The 22,421-nt window shown below is 38.9% G+C and overlaps 1 protein-coding gene and 1 long non-coding RNA gene across 4 annotated transcripts in view; both read left to right on the plus strand.

Annotated features, from left to right (window-relative positions):
* The window catches only part of LMX1A (LIM homeobox transcription factor 1 alpha), a 60,853-nt gene extending 48,782 nt beyond the window's left edge, over positions 1–12,071 (plus strand). Inside the window, exons 6-9 of the mRNA XM_087891149.1 lie at positions 1,870–1,947; positions 4,306–4,375; positions 8,700–8,873; positions 11,865–12,071. Coding sequence (XP_087747275.1) covers positions 1,870–1,947; positions 4,306–4,375; positions 8,700–8,873; positions 11,865–12,025 — 483 coding nt within the window. The 3' untranslated portion in view covers positions 12,026–12,071. The remainder of the gene's footprint in view (positions 1–1,869; positions 1,948–4,305; positions 4,376–8,699; positions 8,874–11,864) is intronic.
* Positions 12,072–20,552: 8,481 nt separating this feature from the next.
* Positions 20,553–22,421, plus strand: part of LOC117661283 (uncharacterized) — a 44,633-nt gene continuing 42,764 nt past the window's right edge. For all 3 annotated transcript variants that reach the window (XR_009622048.1, XR_004589947.2, XR_009622049.1), the window contains exon 1: positions 20,553–20,865. This is a non-coding gene — a long non-coding RNA (uncharacterized LOC117661283). The remainder of the gene's footprint in view (positions 20,866–22,421) is intronic.

Raw genomic sequence — 22,421 nt, forward strand, 5'->3', positions numbered from 1 at the left:
GGTACACAGGTGAACCCATGGTGCAACCGGGTTTTTGTCTGTAGAAACCTTCATTGTATTTAAAATAGGTAGTGGTTAGGCCACTACCAACATGGCACATATGTGATCTGGGCTGAGGTTAGTTCTGTTGCCTAATGTGCTGTCTTATAGCAGATGTTTCTAACTGGGCCTTAATCAAATCACTCTGATTTAGGTGATCCTGATGGCACAAATAATCCCTCAAGTGGCCTCAATGGCTCTCTGAGAGAGTGCTAACGACCAGATGACTGTAAAGAAATACAATCCTTCCATCCCCCCTGCACCATCCTGTCAGAACATAGTCTTCCATCTCCCCACCATAATAACTGATAAAGTTTTGAAGAAGAAGAGTGAAACATCTTCTTCTCCTTTCTCAAGAAAAAACAGTCCAGTTGCCATTTTGAAAAAGCATTTTTAGGAGCTGGAAGGTGACATCAATATTAAATATTGACTCTGTCTTCCCTATGTATAGTCTACTCCCAGCTCTCTCTCATATCTCTCTCTGCTGATCACCACTCAGATGGAACTGCCTGCCCTATTCCCTCTGTCACCCTCCCCCATCCCTTCTCCCCCAATTTCTGGGACCATGCAACTTGACAACTCACAATTATTCCATCCCACCATCAGTCACAACAGGCTCCCACACTGCTTCTGCATTCAGCAGACAAAGGAAAGCCAGATTCTTAGAAAAGATCCCCATTCGCTCTTACTATTATCCTACACATCTCTGACACATTTTCTAGCCCCTAATTCCATCAGTATCAGCTGCTGGAATAATACTAAATCATATACTCTAGTCTGCAATACCAGACTAGTCAAAGATCTTAGTTATGAATCACATGACCAGTCCAGCAGGGAAGCTCTGCAAGCTGTCAAGTGGAAAATGTTGTCCAGCGTGGAACCTGTGGGCAGAAACCATTAGGTGTATTTATGAGGCCTATGCTCAGCTGCAATGTTCAGACAAGTCTGACACTTTTACCCCCAACCAATTCAGAACCCACTACCTTGTCTCTCCATCACAATATCATAAAGAACATTGCTTCCCTTCCAGCATGACTCATCCTGTACAGTCAACTGTAGCAGAATTTTATGTAAGTTTCCAGCACCACAATGAACTGGGCCTCATTTTCCCTGGTGGAAACATGATGAACACATCCAAAATACCAGTTCTAGGGTCAGTCTCTTCACTACCAGAAGACTATTGACTCACTCATTCACTCCTGTCTGTTCCAAAACTTTCAATGTTGACTTGAAGAAAATCCAACTCCAGAATAAATAAGACCTAAAGAGCCATTAAACATTTCAAAAACAGATTTATTTTTAAAAAATAATCCAAGTACTCTTATGCCAAACACTAACATTCAACCCCATTCTCCCATCACTCTCTAGAAAAAAAAAATCAGGAAAAAATATTTTGTTTAGGACAAATGCTGATCTGCTAATCATAATGGGATTCATCTGTCATGTTTTTCTAGAATGCAGATGGCAGTTACTTTGCAGGCAATAATATATATTTTTCAGAGCCCCTGAAAACCACCTAGATAACTAGAGATCTGGAGTAATGGGTTACCAATAAAACAGAACTGCTGTGGTCAGACACCTCATTTACAGTAGAAAGAAAAGTTAAGGCATTATGGAGCTTTTAAATTTATTTTTTTAATTTAAAATGAGCACAGGTTTACAAAACATTCTTGCCATTCACATTTTGAGAGACCTCGCAATATATTTGGACATTTTGAAATACTGGGCAGGTTGAAAGCGGAAAATGTTATGTAAACAGACATATTTTACATTTTGCTGATCATTTGTCTTATGATACTGAATATAATTACATGTTCTACATTTTTAAAGGTAAGAGAAACATTAGCAGCTGAGACAGGTCTTAGTGTCCGAGTTGTACAGGTCTGGTTCCAGAATCAAAGAGCTAAGGTAATAATTACATTAATAATTAAATATTATGATATTTGCTAGGAGAGGATGCCTATCTAATCAGCCGTGTATACCCTTTCCCCAGTAATGTCAGAAATAGGAGTTAATGGACTAGAGTTCCAATATGTATTGTGTAAACTGACAATTCAGCCATCATACCTCACAGAATACTTAATATGCACAGTAAAAACATTAAGTTCCAACATTCTCAAAACAATGGCATAAAGTTACTAACACTTTTATGATAAGCTCAAGTTATACAACTATCTTTTTTTTTGTCAATATTTTAATAAAAAGTTTTTCCAGCTCTAAAAAGAGTATTAGGGAAATACCGCTTTAAAAAAAGAATATCTAGTGCTATAATTTTAAGGATTTTTTTAAAACAATAAAACCTTTCTACTCAGTGCAAGTTTTGCAAAGCTTTGCCTAACTAAGGGAATATTTATTTCTTGGAAGAATTCGATGACATATGAATTCTTTCCTAATTTTATGTCAGTAGGTTCAAAGTTTTCATATTAATAAGTTCTCAATTGGTTTGTTTTGTGTCAGAGTAGTGTTTCCTATTTGAGGAAATTCCCCCCTTCTAGATTTCCAATTTTTGGTGGCAAAAGTAATCAAACAACATACAACATGGAAATTGGAACTAAGAAATAAGATTTTTTTCAGAAGGATTTTATGAAAAAGGCATCTTCAACTTTATACAAGGGGCAAGTAGATCTTTTCACCACTCCCCTTGTCAAGATTTCTTCAGCAATTTATATGAAAATTATACATCCCAGATGTATCCATAGCTATGAAACGTCTAGAGTTTAAAAAGAAGTAGTGTAGGAGCCAGGAAAGTTTGAGGAATGAAAAACAATTTTTAAAAATCCTGCCTGTATTATTTTTGTAAATAATGTAAGGCAGTGAACATATCTAATAATCCTCTTTCATCAACATCATCTTGTGAGGTGAGTTGGGCTTAGAGAAAGTGATTTGAAGTGGCTGGCCCAAGGTCACTAGCTGGTTTCCATAACTAAAAAAGGACAAGAAGTGATGGTCATCCAGTTTCTGACCTGGCACCTTCACCATTAGACCAGACTGGCATTCTATTTAAGAGATTTGGGGGCAGATGTGTGTGTATGGTTTGTTCATTTAGTTTTTCTTTCTGTCAGGTAAAAAAGTAATGTATAACATAGAGGAGGCTCCAGCTAAAAACTTTAAAGTAGTGTATTTGTACATAAAAATAGTTTGTGAACCTGGTATATAAAAAGTTAAAACTTTCAGTATGATTTTTAAATTAACTTTTGAAAACATATAAGACTGATATTTCTACAGAAAATAAATTTGGTGTGGAAATGTTTGTTTTATATATTCTTTAGTATAGGAAATTATCCAAGACAGGAGTGTACATAGAAGGAGGTGCTTTGGGGAAATTATATTTCCATTAACTTTTTGGACAAAGCTACATAAGAGTTTATTCAATTTGGCTGCAATTATTTCTTTTGTACTATATTAATATTAATACAAAGAGAGGGGAGCTGGATGAGTACAAAAAATGAACAGCAGCTGTAGGCAGTACCAGAGCTAAGAGTACAGGTAGTACTCAAATTACAGCAACAACTGGGATGCAGTCATAAATTGTGGTGTCATGTGACTGTATCACTTAGAAAGGTCAATTCAGGTAGCCTCAGTTGCTATTGTAACCACAATTGGGAAGTCTCAGGAGTCCAGGTAAGGAGCATAGCAGAGACCACATGAGAGTTGGGGGAGGGGATGTGTGTGAGTGCAGGGAAGCTCAGAGAAAGAATGTGCGATGTGGTGTTCTGGAAGGTCGGTGGTAGGACTTACAGAGCAACTTGTGATTTTCCTTGCTGGCTTTCCAATTGACTTTGCTTAGGGAAACTGGCATAGATGGGGACCATACGACCATAAGATGCTGTAACGAACATAAATTCAAGCTTTTTGCTAAGTACCCAAATTATGATCACATGACTGTGGGGTGCTGTAGCACTCAGAACTTTGAGGATTTGTTGTAAGTACCCCTCATTCATGAAGTGCTGTTGTAACTTTGAATAGTTGCTGAACAAGTAGTCAGTAAGCGAGGGCTATCTCTATGTAGAAAGGTAAAGATGATTGAATAAACATGAGGCAGGAATGTCTCATCATTTTATAAGTGTAGGAAGCTTGTGAGCTTCTCCCAGTGAATGCTTCATAGAATTCAACAGATGAAGGATATCAGAGTACCATAGTAACATCACCAGGAATCATCCAAATTGTTTAACTATCCATCAATTTTCTCTGAGGTTATTCTACCATTCAAGATAACCAAGGAGAGTTATTATGTTGTTCTGAATTTTCTTCCTATTTTACTCACAGATGAAGAAATTAGCAAGGCGACAACAACAGCAACAGCAAGATCAGCAAAACACACAAAGATTCACTGCAAGTAAGATTTGGTCTCTAATTTTCTTTTGACATGGAAACTCTCTCTCTTGAAAATGCACCACCTGCTGCCATTCTGAAAGTAAGATATAAATTCTTTACAGTGAAAGTATAGTGGTTATTAATCAAGAAAGGAAAATATATTAGAACTGTTTCTCCTTACAAATTCAGGTTTTGTATATATTTTATTACAGTGCTTTATTAACCTATTTCAGCCAAAGCCTGAATGAGTTCCAGGCAACTGTACTGGAGTCACAAACAACCAGGTAGGACAGCTCTAGCCTGAAGGGAGAAGATTTTACTATTGTGGATATGTAAACCTGAAAATACATGTCCAGAAATATACACACTCTTTAAGCATACTCCATACTCTTGTTTTTCTTTCATATACACACAGATACATACACAATTTGTTCTTTCTTTGCAAAATATTTATTCATATATTCGACTTACAATTGGGATCAGAATTTCTGCTGCTAAGAAAAGTAGGTGTTAAGTGAGTGATGCCCAATTTTGTGACCTTTTTTTGCTATGATTGTTAAGCAAATCACTACAGTTGTTAAGCTGAGTCATTAAGCAAATCTGGCTTCCTCCATTGATTTTGCTTCTCAGAAGCCAACTGGGAAGGTCATAAATGGTGATGACATGACCCTGGGATACTGCAATTGTCATAAATGCATGCCGATTGCCAGGTGCTCGAATTTTGATGATGTGGGGATGCTGTGATGATAGTAAGTGTGAGGACCAGTCGTAAATCATAATGAGTCATCTAGCATTCATAGAATCATAGGGCTGGAAGGGACAGTGGAGGTCTTAGCCCAGCCCCTGCTCAAGGCAGGAGCCTTATACCACCCCAGTCAAATGGTTTTCCAGTCTATTTTTGAAACCTCCAATAATGGATCATCTCCAACCCCAGGAGGCAAGCTATTCCATTGAAAAATTCTCCTTACTTCTAGGTTGGATTTCTCTTTAACAAGTTTCTACCCATTAATTCTTGTTCTGCCTTCTGGTGCGGTAACGAATAAGTCAATCCCCTCTTCTTTGTGACATCCCTCAAGTAATTATCAAGTCCCCCTAATTATCTCTTGGATAGACTAGACATACCCAGCTCCCTCAACCATTTGTCATATGATTTAGCCTCCAGATCCTTTATTATTATTATTGCTCTTCTCTGCACAGTTTTGAGGGTCTCAACATCTTTTTTGTATCATGTTGACCAGAACTGGATGAAATATTCCAAGTGTTGTCTCAACAGTGTTGTGTAAAGTAGTACTATCACTTCTTGTCATCATCTTCAAATCTTTATTTGGTCATAGACAAGTATGTAGAATACAGAAATAGCAGTTAAGTTGATGCAGCCTAGGACTGCATTAACTTTTTTGGCAGGTGCAGCACATTGTTGGCTCATACTTAAAAGGTGATCCAGTAGGACACCTAGATCTCTGTCACATTTACTACTGTTGAGCCAAATACCACTGATTCTGTACCCATGCATTTGGTTTTTCTTGCCTTGGTGCAGGACCTTACTTTTCCCACCACTGAACTGCATCTTGTTACTTAGGTCCCGGTGTTCAAGTCTGTCAGGGTCCTTCTGAATCTTGAACCTATCTTCCAAAGTGTTAGCAATTCTCCCCTTGGTGTCATCTGCAAATTGGATAAGTTCCCCTTTTATCTCCTCATCTAGATCATTATGAAGAGGTTGAAGTGTACTGGACCTACTAAAACCGAACCTCGAGGTATCCTGTTGCATACTTCCCTCCATATAAATGTAGTTCCATTGAGGACTACCCAGTGAGTGTGGTTGATCAGCCAATTGTGAATCCTTCTGGTGGTTGTATTGTCTATCCCACATTATTGTATCTTACCATGAAGTAGGTTATGATCTTTGTCAAATGCCTTGCTGAAATCCATAGCATTTCACTGATCCACTAATTTAGGTACTTTATCAAAAAAGGCAATAGCAATAGCACTTAGACTTATATACCACTGCACAGTGCTCTCTAAGCAGTTTACAGAGTCAGCATATTGCCCCCAACAATCTGGGTCCTCATTTTACTGACCTTGGAAGGATGGAAGGTTGAGTCAACCTTGAGCTGGTGTGACTTGAACTGCCAACTGCTGGCAGCCGGCAGTCAGCAGAAGTAGTCTGCAGTACTGCATTCTAACCATTGTGCCACCATGGTTCAATAAATTTTGTCTGGCATAATCTGTTTTTAACAAATCCATGCTGGCTTTTCATAATCATCTTGTTTGCTTTTAGGTGCTCACTAATTCACCATTTGATTGTTTTTTCCAGAATTTTCCCAGGTATTGATGTCACACTGATTGTCCTATAAGTTTCTGGAACCATTTTCCCCCTTTTTGTAGATTGGTACCACATCAACTCTTTTCCAGTCCTCTGGTATTTATCAGCAAAGAGTTCATCTATTTTCTCAGGTTGAGTGAGTTGCCTGTAGTACATACCTATACTTCAGTGGTGAAATCCAAAATTTTTTACTACCGGTTCTGTGGACATGGCTTGGTGGATGTGGTGTGGCTTGGTGGGCGTGGCAGGGGAAGGATACTGCAAAATCTCCATTCCCACCCCACTCCAGGGGAAGGATACTGCAAAATCCACTTTCCCACCCCACTCCTGGTAGAAGGATATTGCAAAATCTCCATTCCCACCCCACTCTGGGGCCAGCCAGAGGTGGTATTTGCCAGTTCTCCAAACTGCTCAAAATTTCCACTACTGGTTCTCCAGAGCCTGTCAGAACCTGCTGGATTTCACCCCTGCTATACTTGTAGATATGTGTTTTGTTTTTACTTAAGGAGCTCAAGGTAGTACATATAGTAATCCCTCCTCCTATTTTTCCCCACAATGACAGATTAGGATTTAGTTTCATGAGTTCAATAAAGTGTGAAGTTTCCGAAAGATGCCCTAAAGATGCTGGTCTGGAAAGCTTTGCAAGTTGACATTAAGATTATTTTAAAATTTTATGGAAATTCCCACATTTCCAATGTGGATCCAGATGGAGGACAGGGGCTGATGAGAGGAAGACAGAATTCAGGGAGAAAAGAAAATTCAGTAGTTTATAAAGCCAGGGTGGGCAATTAAATTCCCCAAAAGGCCACATGATAAGTTGGTACTGTTATGGAGGGCCACTGCTACTGTACCTGTCCCCCACTGGTGCTGCCCTGTCCCATGCCAATGTTTCAATGCTGCCGTAGCCTGGACAGTACAGCCAAAGGGCTGGATGTGGCCCATGGGCTGTACAATGCTTAGGTCTGTTGTAGAGGGACATGGATTCACAAGAATCTGGTTGTAGAGATGGGACTTTTGGAAGCTATATTCAAATTACCAGACAGCAGGTTTTACTGCTTCTTTATTGAATCAGACCTTGTCAAAAGGTCATGACCAGGCAGTTGCGAGGAGCCAACACTGACTTGAACACACACACACACACAGACAGACAGACACACACACACACACACACACACTATTATACATCAGAAGATGACAGGAGGTGGGTAGCAGGATATTTTCCCCTTTGTTGAAAGCCATAGAAAGACAATATAAACCAGGATACTCATTCTGTTTCTCTTCCACTATGTTGCTATTAACTTGATGGTTATTCACCCAAGATTCAGTTTTTGTGAACTATTTTTGTCATTGTTATTCTTATAAAAACTAACTTCTTGAGTTGGAGATGTTGTTAGATTATCTGAGGACCATAATATTTCATGCCATTCACCTTAGTTTTTAAATTCTGTAATCTACCCAAGAAGTCATTATTAGGAATTAGGAAATATGGCTACCCTAACCTTCAACATATGGAAGAAGAGAAAAATTGTCATCCATTTATGAATATCATGAATAGATGGGAGCTGCAAAATTTTAGCTGATCACTAAATAGTAGCAAAAACATATTTAAAACTCTACTTTGTTGCTGATATTTAGAAGCTATCTGAAATTTTGTAATCCAGATCTGTTAGGGGTATAGATAAGATATCAGAACTGACCTAGATACCTCCTATAGGTTGGAAAAGTCCAATGATCAAATATCCAGAAAATTGATAAAATGAATGCATACATATGAAACCAGTTTGGCGTAGTGGCTAAGGTTCTGGGCTAGAAACCAAGATGTAAGTTCTAGTTTTCCCTTGGGTATGAAAGCTGGCTGGATGACTTTCAGTCAGACATTCTCTCTCAGGTCAGGTTACCTCATAGTATTGTTGTTGTGTGGAATATAGGAAATGGGAATATTAGGTATGTACACTACCTCATGTTGATCAAAATTAAAGGTGAGATAAAAATTAAAAACTTTTCATTCTTCCTTGTCTTCCAGCTCAGACAAGCAATGGCAACAGCACTAATTTTGAAGGAATCATGAATTCATACACAACCTTGCAACCAGCCTCACAACAAATGTTGGTTATTGATCATAGTGTCTATAACTCAGACTCCTTCCAGCAAGGGCTTACTCCCCCACAGATGCCAGGGGACCACATGCATCCTTATGGTAAGGACTGGAAAAGCTCAGATAGCACCTATACCCTCTTCTGTATAAGTAGATGCAATGTATCACCTGAACTAAGGGAAACTCTTAACAGTTGGGATGTCATGAAGTATCCATGGAGAAGTGCTCCTAGAAATTTAACCTTAAATTCCTAGAAGCTCAAAATTCAGTTTCTCCAAAGTTAACAACTATGTCTAACCCTTTAAGACTACATTTATGCTAAATTTGGGCAGCCAGGTTTAAAGTGATGTGACAAGACTCCCTCAATTTGAGCTTAATTCCAGGTGGCTACAGTATATGGACTCTCCATGTTGTTTTCTTGGCAGCAATATTTAAATAGTTTGCCTTTGCATTTTTGCTACATTTTTTGGCTTCCAATAAAGGAGAATATTTGTAGCTCAGGGTTGAAATGAGGAGTCCTTGGTGCTCTCTGAGTTTGCTTGTTTTCTTGCAGATGTTTCTGCAAGTTTGGGTAATGAAATATCTGTATGAAAACAAGCAAGCTCAGAGAGCACCAAGGACCCCTTATTTTTTGGCTTCCTAGGTTATCTTACAACAATTTCCATATGGTTTGAGAGTACTATCCAGCTCCTGGCTGGCTTAGGTTTCTTTTTCTTGTTCTTTTTTTGAGAGGCAACTAACCATTCCTATTCATTATGATTATTTCTGTACTATAATAGTTTATACTATGGTTGTCCAACCTTTTGAGTTGCTTAGGTCTCAATAAGGGAAGATGAATTGTCTTGGGCCAAACAAAATATGTAATATAGTATATGAATAATGAACTTCCTTTATTTTTAAAAACTATTTTTATGATCTTATGGGGCTGTTTTACTAGCTGTCCAGATCCTCATACTGAGCTTGGGTCACGGGTTGGACACACCTGGTTTATACTGTATCTTTCAGAATATGAATTTTACTATGTTGACTTAAAATAAGATAATAATAATAAATTTGGGCAACACATCTTGGTTTCTAACCCAGGACCTTAGCCACCCACCAAACTGGTTTTCCTCAAGAAGCCTGCTCTGGATCCGGCTGTTTTGGCTAACTATTGTCCGGTCTCCAACCTTCCCTTCTTGGTGAAGGTTGTTGAGAGTGTGGTGGCGCGACAGCTTCCTGGGTACCTGGATGAAGCTGTCTATCTGGATCCGCTCCAGTCCGGCTTCAGGCCTGGGCACAGCACGGAAACGGCATTGGTCGTGTTGGTGGATGATCTCTGGAGGGCTCAGGATAGAGGTTGTTCCTCTATTCTGGTCCTGTTAGATCTCTCAGCAGCTTTTGATACCATTGACCATGGTATCCTGCTGCACCGGTTGGAAGGGTTGAGAGTGGGGGGCACCGTTCTGCGGTGGTTCTCCTCCTATCTCTCCGACCGGTCGCAGTCGGTGTTGGCAGGGGGGCAGAGGTCGACCCCAAGGCGCCTTGTTTGTGGGGTGCCTCAGGAGTCGGTCCTCTCACCCCTTCTGTTCAACATTTATGTGAAGCCACTGGGTGAGATAATCCGTGGCTTTGGGGTGGAGTTCCATCAGTACGCTGATGATACGCAGCTGTACATCTCCACCCCAGGCCATTCCAATGATGCCCTTGAAGTGATGTCCTGATGCCTGGAGGCCGTGCGGCTCTGGATGGGGAGTAACAGGCTTCGACTCAACCCTTCCAAGACCGAGTGGCTGTGGCTTCCGGCGTCCCGATATAGCCAGCTGGTGCCATCGCTGCCTATTGGGGGCAAGTTATTGGCCCCCACGGATAGGGCTCGCAACTTGGGCATCCTCCTGGATGCACGGCTGTCTTTAGAAGAGCATATGACGGCCGTGGCCAGGGGGGCTTTTTATCAGGTCCGCCTGATTCGCCAGTTGCGTCCCTTTCTGGATCGGGACTCCTTATGCACAGTCACTCAGGCACTTGTCACTTCCCGCCTGGACTACTGCAATGCTCTCTATATGGGGCTCCCCTTGAGGAGTACCCGGAAGCTCCAACTGGTGCAGAATGCGGCCGTGTGGGGGATTATGGGAGCGAGGGGGTGCTCCCATGTGACACTTCTCCTGTGTGAGCTGCATTGGCTTCCAGTGGTCTTCCGGGTGCGCTTCAAGGTGTTGGTTACCACCTTTAAAGCGCACCATGGCATAGGACCTGGGTATTTGCGGGACCGCCTTCTGCCGCCGATAGCGTCCCACCGACCAGTACGCTCCCACAGAGAGGGACTCCTCAGGTTGCCGTCAGCCAGGCAATGTCGGCTGGCGACCCCCAGGGGGAGGGCCTTCTCTGTGACAGCTCCTGCCCTCTGGAATGATTTGCCCCCGGAGATAAGAAGGATATCGGATCTCCGGGTCTTTCGCCGTGCCCTGAAAACTTTTCTTTTCCATCAAGCAGGGCTGGCGTGAACCCCCCCCTTTTTTAGTGTTTTAGTTTTTTAGCTTTTAATCTGTCAATGGGTTTTAAATTCGAATTGTTTTAAATTGGGCCAAAGTATGTAATTCTTTTAATAATTTTAAATTTTGTATTGTTATGTGTTTTAGTTCTGGCTGTGCACCGCCCTGAGTCCACTAGGAGAAGGGCGGTATACAAATTGAATAAAATAAATAAATAAATAAATATGTATGAGTTCATTTTATCAATTTTCTGAAAATTTGATCATTAGACATTTCCAACCTATAGTACATATCTAGGCCAGTTTGAGTATCTTATCTTATAGTCCCAACAGATCTATACTACAAAATTCCAGATGACCACTAAGATATCAGCAACAAACTAGGGTTTTAAATATGTTTTTGCCACCATTTAGTGATCAGATGTATTTTTGCAGTTTCACATCTAGCAGCCATGATATTCAGAAATGGTTGACAACTTTTCTATCTATTATTTAAATATATGGAAATTGTATTAGAGTACAGTTGCATTGAATAGTTTTGACTCATTTTTGTGGCTCCAAATATGACTTGTCTCTTTCAAAGGATGATGCTAGAACTAACCATTTTATTTTCTATTGTGAAGGTTCTGAGCCCGTTTTTTGTGAGATGGATAGCGATGACAACTCCTTCAGCAACCAGAGCAACTGTTTCTTAGCATCTACAGAACCTGGACCCTTACAATCAAGAGTGGGCAATCCCATTGATAACCTGTACTCAATGCATAGCTCCTACTTTACAGCTTGAGGAATTTGAGGTCATGAATAAACAGAATGCTGGATTCATTACAGAAGTCATATGGAGGAAAAAATGGGAAGAGATTTACTTTTTCATCAGGAAGGCACAGCATGCAAAAAAATTCACATGAATATTTCACATATTTGAATTTTCTAAAATTCATTTCTCATTTGGAAAATTTGGCAAAAAACAGGAATATTTGAAAGAATAGTTTCAGAATTGTTTTCCCTTTGCAAGTCAATTTATAGAAGCCATGCATGGAAAAAATTAAAATATTTTCTTCTGAAGTTAAGATGTATCTAATGTGAATTTCAAAAAACATTTTCTATTGAGACTATATCTACAAGATATTTCCCTAGTTTTAAAGTTTGAATTGAAACTACCAATTTTGATGAAGTAAAACATTCTCCCCCCACCCCCATAAATGCATATACTTTTCAGTACTCATCATTTTACATACTTTTTGGTATCGTGGTTTATCATAACTGTTGAAGCCAAAGGAAAAGAAGAACAATGTATACAAATAAGTGAATCCTTTCATAAGAAATGACAAATCAACAAAAATGAAATAAATAAGTACTGCTAAAAATGTGTTCAAAACAACACTCATTGCTTGTTCATGCAGGTACAGAGATTGCAAACTAGAAGCTTTTGAACTTTAATATGTGAAATAGTTACCATGAAAAAAAAATATTTGTGTGACTAAGTTTGTAATACATAAATTTTGGGGTAAGTTATGCTTATATATTTAAGGCACAGACTTGCCTAATATTGCATCAGGTTTACCCTTAACAATAGAATAGTACTGTACAACAAAAATAATTTTATTTTCTGTGTGAATCATATTTGAGGAATTGCTCAATGCACTTAATTTATGGAATGGGAAAATGGATTTTTGTGAACATTGAGCAAGCTGAGAGCCTACCATTCTCATCTGGAGAAAATTTGATACTTCCAATTCCTTAAAATTTATTTTCAAATGGTAATGTCAGGGTAATCATAAATACTTATACATAAAATGGAACTTCATTAAAATCAAGAAGAGCATTGCCATTTTCTATAATGAGATTTGGATTTCCTTTCTGTGAGAAAGCACTACAGGAAAGTGAAGCAAGACTTACCTTAAACATAGGAATTGTCCTATGTTTAAATCAGTGCAATTTTCAAAGCAATGGAAAATTTTCAGACTCCAGAATATTCATATTGTGGGGATTTAAGTTTCATGGAGAACTTAAAATTTTACTATTATCATCGATTAAGAGCAAGATTTGATTTCAAACAGTTATCTTCCATTACTACTGGTAATTAATAAGGGAAGGGAAAGTTAATTAGACAAAGCCAATTACAAACTGAGGATTGACAAAATGTATATGCAAGCCCAAGTCTTCTTGCAGAATTCAGAATCCAGTTGAACTCCAAGGGTCATAAAACTAATTCTTTTGACTTCGGAAGAATGGAATGTGCCACTATTAACTGAGAAATGTAATATTTATTTCACCTGAATGGTCAAAACATACTCTCCTTTGCAACTATGTGGCTACTATCTCTGACCTATTACAAAAAGACTGGAGAGCCAAGGAGCCAAGCAGTACTACCTCTCTGGAACATAGAAGATAGTATATTTCAGTCTACCGTCATTGGAAGCTATATCAATTAATATAAATTTTTACATTATTCATCAACACTTTCTTTACTATCTAAAAGTGCCTAAAAATTAACAAAATTATCAATTCTTGAAGACCTTTAATACTGTTATGCCCTTCTTTGTGTTACGTACAGTTGGATTACTGGTTTATCAGCAAGGGCTTTAAGATTACAGTTTGGGCCAGATAGAGACATTCAAATATATCAATAGGAAAATGATAAATCCTCTCCAATTATCAGTGAATTGTGTAGGAATGGGAGGATTGTGACAGAGGAATAGACAGGTAACATTGATTGAAAACAAATAAATAGGCAGAGGTGCAAATGGTTCCTTGGGAGGATTTTTTCTTGACATCTAAACAGAAATTCCTTTTCTTTTCTTTCCTACCTTATTCAGTTTTCTTTACTTCATATCTCATCACCAATTTTAGTTTCTTCTTACTATCCCTTCCCTGGGTATTTGCTCTTTCTTCTTCCTCTATACCAGGGCTGTCAAACTCCTAGCCCATGGGCCAGATGCATCACGCGCTGGCCATGCCCACGCCTGGTTTAGCGAAGGGGGAAAAAATGTCCCGATATATCACATGATGCCACCGTGATGATGTGAGTTTGAAACTCCTGCTCTATACATTCTAGAGAGGGAAATGCTTCTGTGAGTGACTCTTCGTTGTATAAAAGATGTCTTACCTTACTGCTATACCAAATATTAATGCATCTTTTTGTCATGCCCATTTTTGGAGAATAGTTTCTGACAAATGTATACAGATATACATAAATGTACACACTACTGTATTACTGTACTGTGTCATATGCAAACAGTTATTGAAGTGGGGAAATCTCCAGAATTGATATTAGCAAACGTTAAATCCTTAGCTGAACAATAAAAGAAGTTGGGTATTGCAAAAGATTTTTGCCTATATTTACATTTTCTTGATTGGGGAACAAATCATCATAAACTCATATTTGTTTTCTTTTGAGGTAAATACAGTGCACAAATTGGAGTGGTAGATTTTCATGTAATAAATGTAACATATCGCCATTAGTGTGTTTGTAAAGCTCTGTTTTACAGTCATTACATGTGATTTCAAAGTGTTTGAAGTTGAAATACCATGAGCCTGTATATGTAGAATAGTGAATAAACTATTAAGGGATGGCTTAGCCTTTTCTTGGCCTTCCTTGGGTCATCATGCTGCAGTGTTTCTGTAAGCCTGAATTATTCCAGGCAAGGGATTCCTTACTTGCTATGAGTATCCAGCAGCCCCGAGTGGTAGAAATCATCCTCACCATGGATCTTGTTGAAAGAATAAATTGCTGGTTGCTCTGAAAGGTGGCACTTTGACATGTATGTGCCAAGCAGCAAGAGTGGATCTCTTAATACAAGGATCTGCACTAACCTGTATGAATTGGCCCTGCTCACTTGTATTATAACTGAGATTACACTTGTCACTGAGGTGGAGTGGGGGGGGATTGCTTACAAAAATAGAGCACACTTTGTTGGTAATAACAGTTTCTTGAAACATTTTACAAATGTTTTTTAAATAACAACAACAACAAGACCTGGCAATGGCTAAGAGCAGGAAAGTTAAAGAAAGAGACTGAGGGATTAATTCTGGCTGCACAAGACCAAGCCTTAAGGACAAATGTATACAAAGCCAGAATTGAGAAGACAGAGACTGACAAAGTACTGCCTATGCAAAAAAGCTGAAGAAACAGTGGACCACCTGGTAAACTGCTGCAAGAAGATTGCACAAACTGACTACAAGCAGTGGCACAACAAAGTAGCAACAATGGTGCATTGGAAGATCTGCAAGAAATATCATTTGCCTGTAAGCAAGAACTGGTGGGACCGTAAAATAGAAAAAGTAATAGAAAATGAAGAAGTTAAATTGCTCTGGGACTTAGAATCCAGACAGACAGGCACCTGCCACATAACAGTTGTCAATAAAAAAGACAAAAAAGTCTGGGTGGCAGTGCCTGGAGACAGCACTGCCACTGACAGAGAAAAAACTGGAGAAGATAGCAAAATACAAAGACCTACAAATACAAATATAATGACTATGGCAAAGGCAAACAAGGGTAGTACCAATAGTAATAGGCGCCTTGGGTGCGGTCCCAAAACAACTGGACAGCTACTTGCCTTTTGAGGGCAACCATAATGTTGATGCGTCCCATAATGAAATTAAGTTTTGAAATTGACACCCCTGCCCTAAAGCCTCTGGAGTGAGGTGTCTTATAAATCAAATAAATAATGAACAAGTGGAGCTACAATATAGGGGAGAGGTGAGTAAGAACTGTTCACTACACTGAGGGATGGCTGTCATATTGACCAGTCCACATCTCAGTAACTGATGGGTTAGAAATAGGTTTCTCACCTTTTTTTGTGACCATCTCCCCCTTTTAATCTAAACATTTTTGCAGAAAAAAATAGCAAGAGATTCAAGGGAGCTTGTATGTTGGGACCTCATTTATTCAGGACCTCATTACCTTAAGGGAGCAGCCTGATTATCCAAATTAGATCCAAGTGTGCAGTGCCAAAGCATGGCTGGGAGAACATGTTCCTATCCTTTGTGCTATTCAAGATTTAGTCCAATTCTAAATGGGCAGTGTAGAATAACATTTAAAAAGACTTGCCCCATGCTTTTCATTGAACTGCTTGGAATTTGCTCCACTACAAATTTTAATGATTTCCCAACACTATATATATTAGCAAAGTTAATGCCATTTTTCTCAAACTAAAATGGGAACATGAACATAGAACTAGAATAATAGGGTTGAAAGGGACCTTGGAGGTCTTTTAGTCCTTGATTAGTTTCTATCCATTGCTTCTTGTTCTGTGTTCAGGTGCTTTGGAGAATAAATTGACTCTCTCTTCTTTGTGGCAGCCCTCAAATATCGGAACACTGTTATCATGTCACTCCCAGTCCTTCTTTTCATTAGACTAGAAATACCCAATTCCTGGAACCATTCTTCATATGTTTTAGCCTCCAACCCCCTAATCATCTCTGTTACTCTTCTCTGCACTCTTTTCTAGACTCAACATATTTTTTATATTGTGGCAACCAAAACTGGTTGCAATATTCCAACTGTGGTCTTACCAAAGCATTATAAAGTGGCACTAGCACTTCATGTGATCTTAATTTTGATTCTATCCTCTGTTAATGCAGCCTAGGATTGCATTGACTTTCTTGGTGGCTGCAGCACATTGCTGGCTTATATTTAAGCAGTTATTCCCTAGGACCCCTAAATCCCTCTCATAGTTATAGCTATTAAGCTATTCTGTACCTATGCATTTGATTTTTATTGCTTAAATATAAAACCTTACTTCTCTCACCATTGAATTTCATTTTGTTAGATAGGGCCCAGTATTCAAGTTTGGGTAAGATCTGTTTTTGACAAACCCATGTTGGTTTTCCTTATAATTTTGCTTGCTTCTAGGTGTTTACAGGTCTGTTGCTTGATTATCTTTTCTAGGATCTTCCCAGATATTGATGTCAGGCTGATTGGTCTGTAGTTTCCTGGATCAATTTTTTTTTCCCTTTTTTGAAGATGGAAACCACATCAGCTCTTTCCCAGTCCTCTGATAGTTTCCCAGTGCTCCAGGATCTTTGAAAGTTATGGTTCAGTGCTTCCAAGATCACATCTATGTCTACGAGCTCCTTCAGAACTCTGGGATATAATCCATCTGGTTTACATGGTTAGATCCTCTCTCATTCTACCTTGTTTTCATTTATGTTGTTGAAATATTTTCTTTAATTAATTAATTTGATCCCTCTTACATAAAACTTACTGTAAAATCTAAATTTCTGAAAATCTAGAACTCAAATACTGAGAAATCCAGACACTACTTAAAACTAATAGACATTAAAATCTTCCTTGAAATGATTATAGAATTGGTTATTGTCTTGCAAATTGTTTTTAATTAGAGTTTAAATAGTGGAAGCCATTGGAGAACAAATAATTTTAGAAAAGCTTGTATCAACAAAGTGCACAACTAACTAATCCAATCATGATCCTTTCTGGTCCAGATGGCCATAGAATTAAGTCAATATTATTTAGCATCCAGATCAGAGCAATAGAGGGGAAAACAGATCTCCATTTTCCAACTGCTTAGCAGAAAAAAAAACACTGGTATCTATATATTGTTGTTTTATTTTCTATGCCTTTATAATATAAAAATGCCAGATTTTTATGAAAAGCAGGGTTTTGGAGATATCCTTATTTAAAACCTGTTTTTAAACAGTCTGTAATTCGTTTGCTTTGGGATAAACTGGCACAATATGTGCAATGATAGTAACTTTTATGTATGAAACTTTTCATTCCAAGTTTCCAGTAAATAGGATAGGCAGATTATTTTTTTTTTATTGAAAAGTTTTATGAAAAATACAAACATTTTCACCCCCCACCCTTCCCCCCTCAACCCCCCTCCCCTTCCCACCCTCCCTTCCCCTCCCTCCCCCCACCCCCCTCCCTAGACTTCCCAGAACGAGCACAGGGTATAGCATTCACAAACCAAGAACTAAAATGTGCTAACAAATTATTACATTTCATATTCTCCCTAGGTCCTTAACTCCTTATAACTCAAAAAAAAAAACATAAACTACTTAATATTATTTCATTCATAAGCTATATGAATCTTCTTATTCGGATACTTCTTCTGTATGTAATCAATCCATTTTCTCCATTCCGATATATATCTCTCATTTGAATGGTCTTTAAGGTATGATGAAATTTTTGCCATTTCCGCCAAATGCACAACTTTTAATGTCCATTCCTCAATAGTAGGTGGATCTTCCTTCTTCCAGTACTGTGCCACCAGTAATCTGGCAGCTGTTATTAAGTTCAAAACCAACTTAGTCTCTATTACTGTACAATCCGTAACTATTCCCAACAGAAAAAACTGTGGTGTAAATTTAATTTTTTTCTTCAAAATATTTTGAATAATCCACCATATTTTTATCCAAAAAGCCTTAATCTTTTTACATGTCCACCATATATGAAAATATGTAGCATCTTCACACTCACATCGCCAACACTTGGGTTGTAAATTTGAATACATACAAGCTAGTTTTTTTGGGTCTAAATGCCATCTATAAAACATTTTGTAAAAATTCTCCCTTAAATTTTGTGCTTGTGTAAATCTTACATTTCTAACCCATATCTTTTCCCATGTTTCCATCATTATTGGTTCACCTACATTTTGTGCCCATTTTATCATACAACCCTTGACTAAGTCTGTTTCTGAATCTATTTCCAATAATGCATTGTACAACCTTTTTATGTGCATTTGACCTTCATCTCTTATTTGCTTTATCAAATTCTCATCCTGCTGCAAAATACCAATTTTTTGATCTTCTCTCCATCTAGCCAGCAGCTGTCCATATTGAAACCAAGTCTTAATAGTCCCATAAAATAGGCAGATTTTATGTGTACAGAATAAGCATTTGTAATGTGATGGTTGACACTCTTGAATACAGTGGAGACTATTGTTGCCAACTGCAGATAACAATTATTTGTGGCTCCTTTTCATAAATGTCACCTAGCAATAAATATTAATAAGACACTGTTTCACAGCCACTCAGGAAGAGAAACTGTGTGTGACAAAGTGAATAAAATGCAAGAAACACTTTCAGGGTCGGCTTTTTTCCTCCCCTCCACCACATAATGCAGATTGGGATCTAATATTGACTTTCACCAACTGAAAATGAATCAATATGATCAATGAATCCAGCCTTCTTTCCTTCCTGCATTCACCACAAATTTCTTTATGGCATGGGAATATCATATTACAGTGTACAGTTAGTCCTTGAGATACAACAGGCCACTTAACAAACATTCAAAGTTGCAACATATGACCTATTTCAAAGTTATGATGCCTGCAGTGCTCCTGAAGTCATTCACCCTTATGACCAACCATAGTGATGCTACAGAGCTGCTTCTTCTCCCATCCCAACCCACCAGGATGCCGCAGTGCTTGTGCCTGCTCCCCATATACTCATCACCCATTGTACTTACATTTGGAAGTTTTCTGGTTCTCATATTGGGGAAGGAGGGCAGTCCATATGTCCCTGGGCCGCACAGAGCAACCCGAATGAGGCTGCCATTTCATCCTTCCTGTTGTGGGCTGGGATAAAATGGCTGGCAAACTGCTTTGTTTTGTTGCCTTAATGAGGTCCGTGTAGCACTGCAAAAGCTTCTGAATGCTGCAGAAAGTTTCTGCAGTGCTGTGCAGACCCTGACAAGGCAGCAAAATAAAGCAGTTTGTCTCCCAGCTGGTGGAGATGAACTGAACACTGCCATCATTTTGAAGGTAGTACAAAATGACGGATGCTTTTGTAACCATGCCATGTGGCTGCATAAGAAAAGCAATCCATTTTGGTGCTCTGAAAGGCCTCGGAGCTCTTCAAAAGGTAAGTGACGAGGAGGGTGATTGGCTTGGTGGGGTGGGAATTAGGCTTAAGGCCTGAGGGGACCGAAAGGGTGGGAAGCAGACCTCTGGTGGGGGAGGCCTTGGGTGGGCCGGGAGGTGGGCCTGTGCCTGTGCTAGGCCTCCAAGGGGCTCCCCCATGCCTGATGCACCCTGGGCTCCACTTAATGACTCAGCAATTGTTTAACAATTCATTGGGGAGAGCAGGGATGGGGGGGGATGTTAGGTGAGATGCTTCACCTAACAACGATTGAGACATGTGACCCTAATGGGCAGGCTCCATTATGGCCATATCTTGAGAAACCTGTAGTTTCAGAGAATTGGAATGAACAGATTGGAATGAACTTCTGGGAGGTCTAGAATTAGAGTGAAGCAGGTATTATCTCATTGATTCTAACAAACAGTTGTATGTTAATCTCACTCTACTTGGGTATTGTGCCCAGTTGAAACCCACCCACCCACACACTTAGAATCTTCTGCATGTTCCATACAAATCTGAAAATAACAATGCATAATAGAGTGATCTTTTTTGGTATTTTCACTTTTTCTGTGCTTCCCTTCTATTACTATTTTCTCTACAGAATAGCTAACATATAAATATGGGGTGCTTTGAGTCTCCACCAACACATAGCCTTTGCCTTCTGTTTCATCCCACCAAAAACATACAAAAAGGAAGGATGGAGGAGGGCACTCTGACCTTTCTGTGTCAGCTATAACATTGAACAAAGACTCCATTATTTCCAGAAGCTGTGTAATAATCATCAGAATATCAGATGATCAGGTAAGGATGCCGATTAGATGCTGCTGATAGGAAGGAAAAAGCAATTTTTTTATTTTTTTCCGATTGATACTATATTAATTGAAAAATAATAGAGCATCTAACCAAAAGATAGAATGGAATGAACAAGAAAATAGCAATAGACAAAGTAGAACAATCCCATGTGGGTGGATATCTATATGACTGTTTCACACTGCTAAGAATATGTATTAGATAATTACATAGCAAGGAGTATTCTTCTTTCTTAAGGTCCATTCAAGAATTTGAGTGCCAGGAGTTCTAGTTAATGATCTTTTTAAAATCGTATGCTCTCCTCCGTTCCCCAGCTCGCTTGTCTTGGATGATAATAATAAAAAACAAATAAATAAATCATATGAATAAAAAACAAAGACAGAAAAATAATATGGAAATAAATATTTTAAATTTTTAGTCAAACTAACCATATATTTTAAGCTACCTCTTAAGAATTTGAAGCTTAGGAATGGAATCATTTGAATTCATCTCAGTGTTGACCCTAAAGAGGATCTGCAGACTAACTGGATATTTTTCTGGTTAGAAATGCTATCTGAGGACTATGAAAACATCAAAAATCCAAATCAAAATTTCACCTTACTGGAATAGAACTCTGCTTTGGGACTTAGTTGAGTGTAAAAATTATGTAAGGCATCTCAGGAAAACAGAAAGGGGGGAAAAGCACACTATGCGTTATGTAAAGCACCCATTTTGCCTCTTAAAGCCTCCCATTTACAGAAGGGCTGAAGAGATTGCCCATGCCCACTCACCTCCCAGAAAAGATGAGCGCCAGATGTGATCTGCAGACTTTGATTTGCCCATCTCTATTGTTCACTGTGCACAATTCATCGTGCACACTGATTCCTGGATTTTGGCACAATAGAATCATAATATGAATGGAAACAATCTGTTCATAGATTTATTTTGGCACAATATTGATCACAAAAGAAAAAGAAGATAGAGACTTTCTGAAAATAGCAGTGTTGGAAGAAATATCCATCTGGTTTAGTTCTAAGTGGAGAGAAAGACACTGGAAACATGGAGACTGATTGGAAAGATGGTTTATTGATGAACAGGACCATATGGGTTTGAGGCCCTGGGCAGTTGCCCACATGGAGTTGTGGTCCATGGATAATGAGGGTTATTTATACCTTCTCTTGGGCCTTGCCCTTGAGCTTCCTGTTCCTGTGCCAAAAATGTATTCTATTGGCTGTAGTCAGACTCCCATAGGTAAGGTGACCAGATGTCCCGCTTTTGGCAGGACAGTCCTGCTTTTGAACAATTTGTCCCACGTCCCGCGGCTTTTTAAAAAAGTCCCGATTTTTGGAAAGAATGCACGGCGCATGGTGGGTTGCTCCCGGCTGTCTCCTGAGTCCCAGCTGATGGCTAGAGGGAAAAAAACTGTTTAAACTCTTGCCGCGGGGCTTCAAAGGGCGGCCCTACAGCTGATCAGTGTTAAAAGAAAACAAATGAGTAGACCTATGCCTGCAAAAATAGAAAAAACAGCCCCTTAAAGCTTCAGCATAGGTTAATTAGCATAAGTTGAT

Source organism: Pantherophis guttatus, chromosome 3, assembly GCF_059756535.1.
Source record: "Pantherophis guttatus breed Tessera chromosome 3, ASM5975653v1, whole genome shotgun sequence".
Classification (NCBI taxonomy): Eukaryota; Metazoa; Chordata; class Lepidosauria; order Squamata; family Colubridae; genus Pantherophis; species Pantherophis guttatus.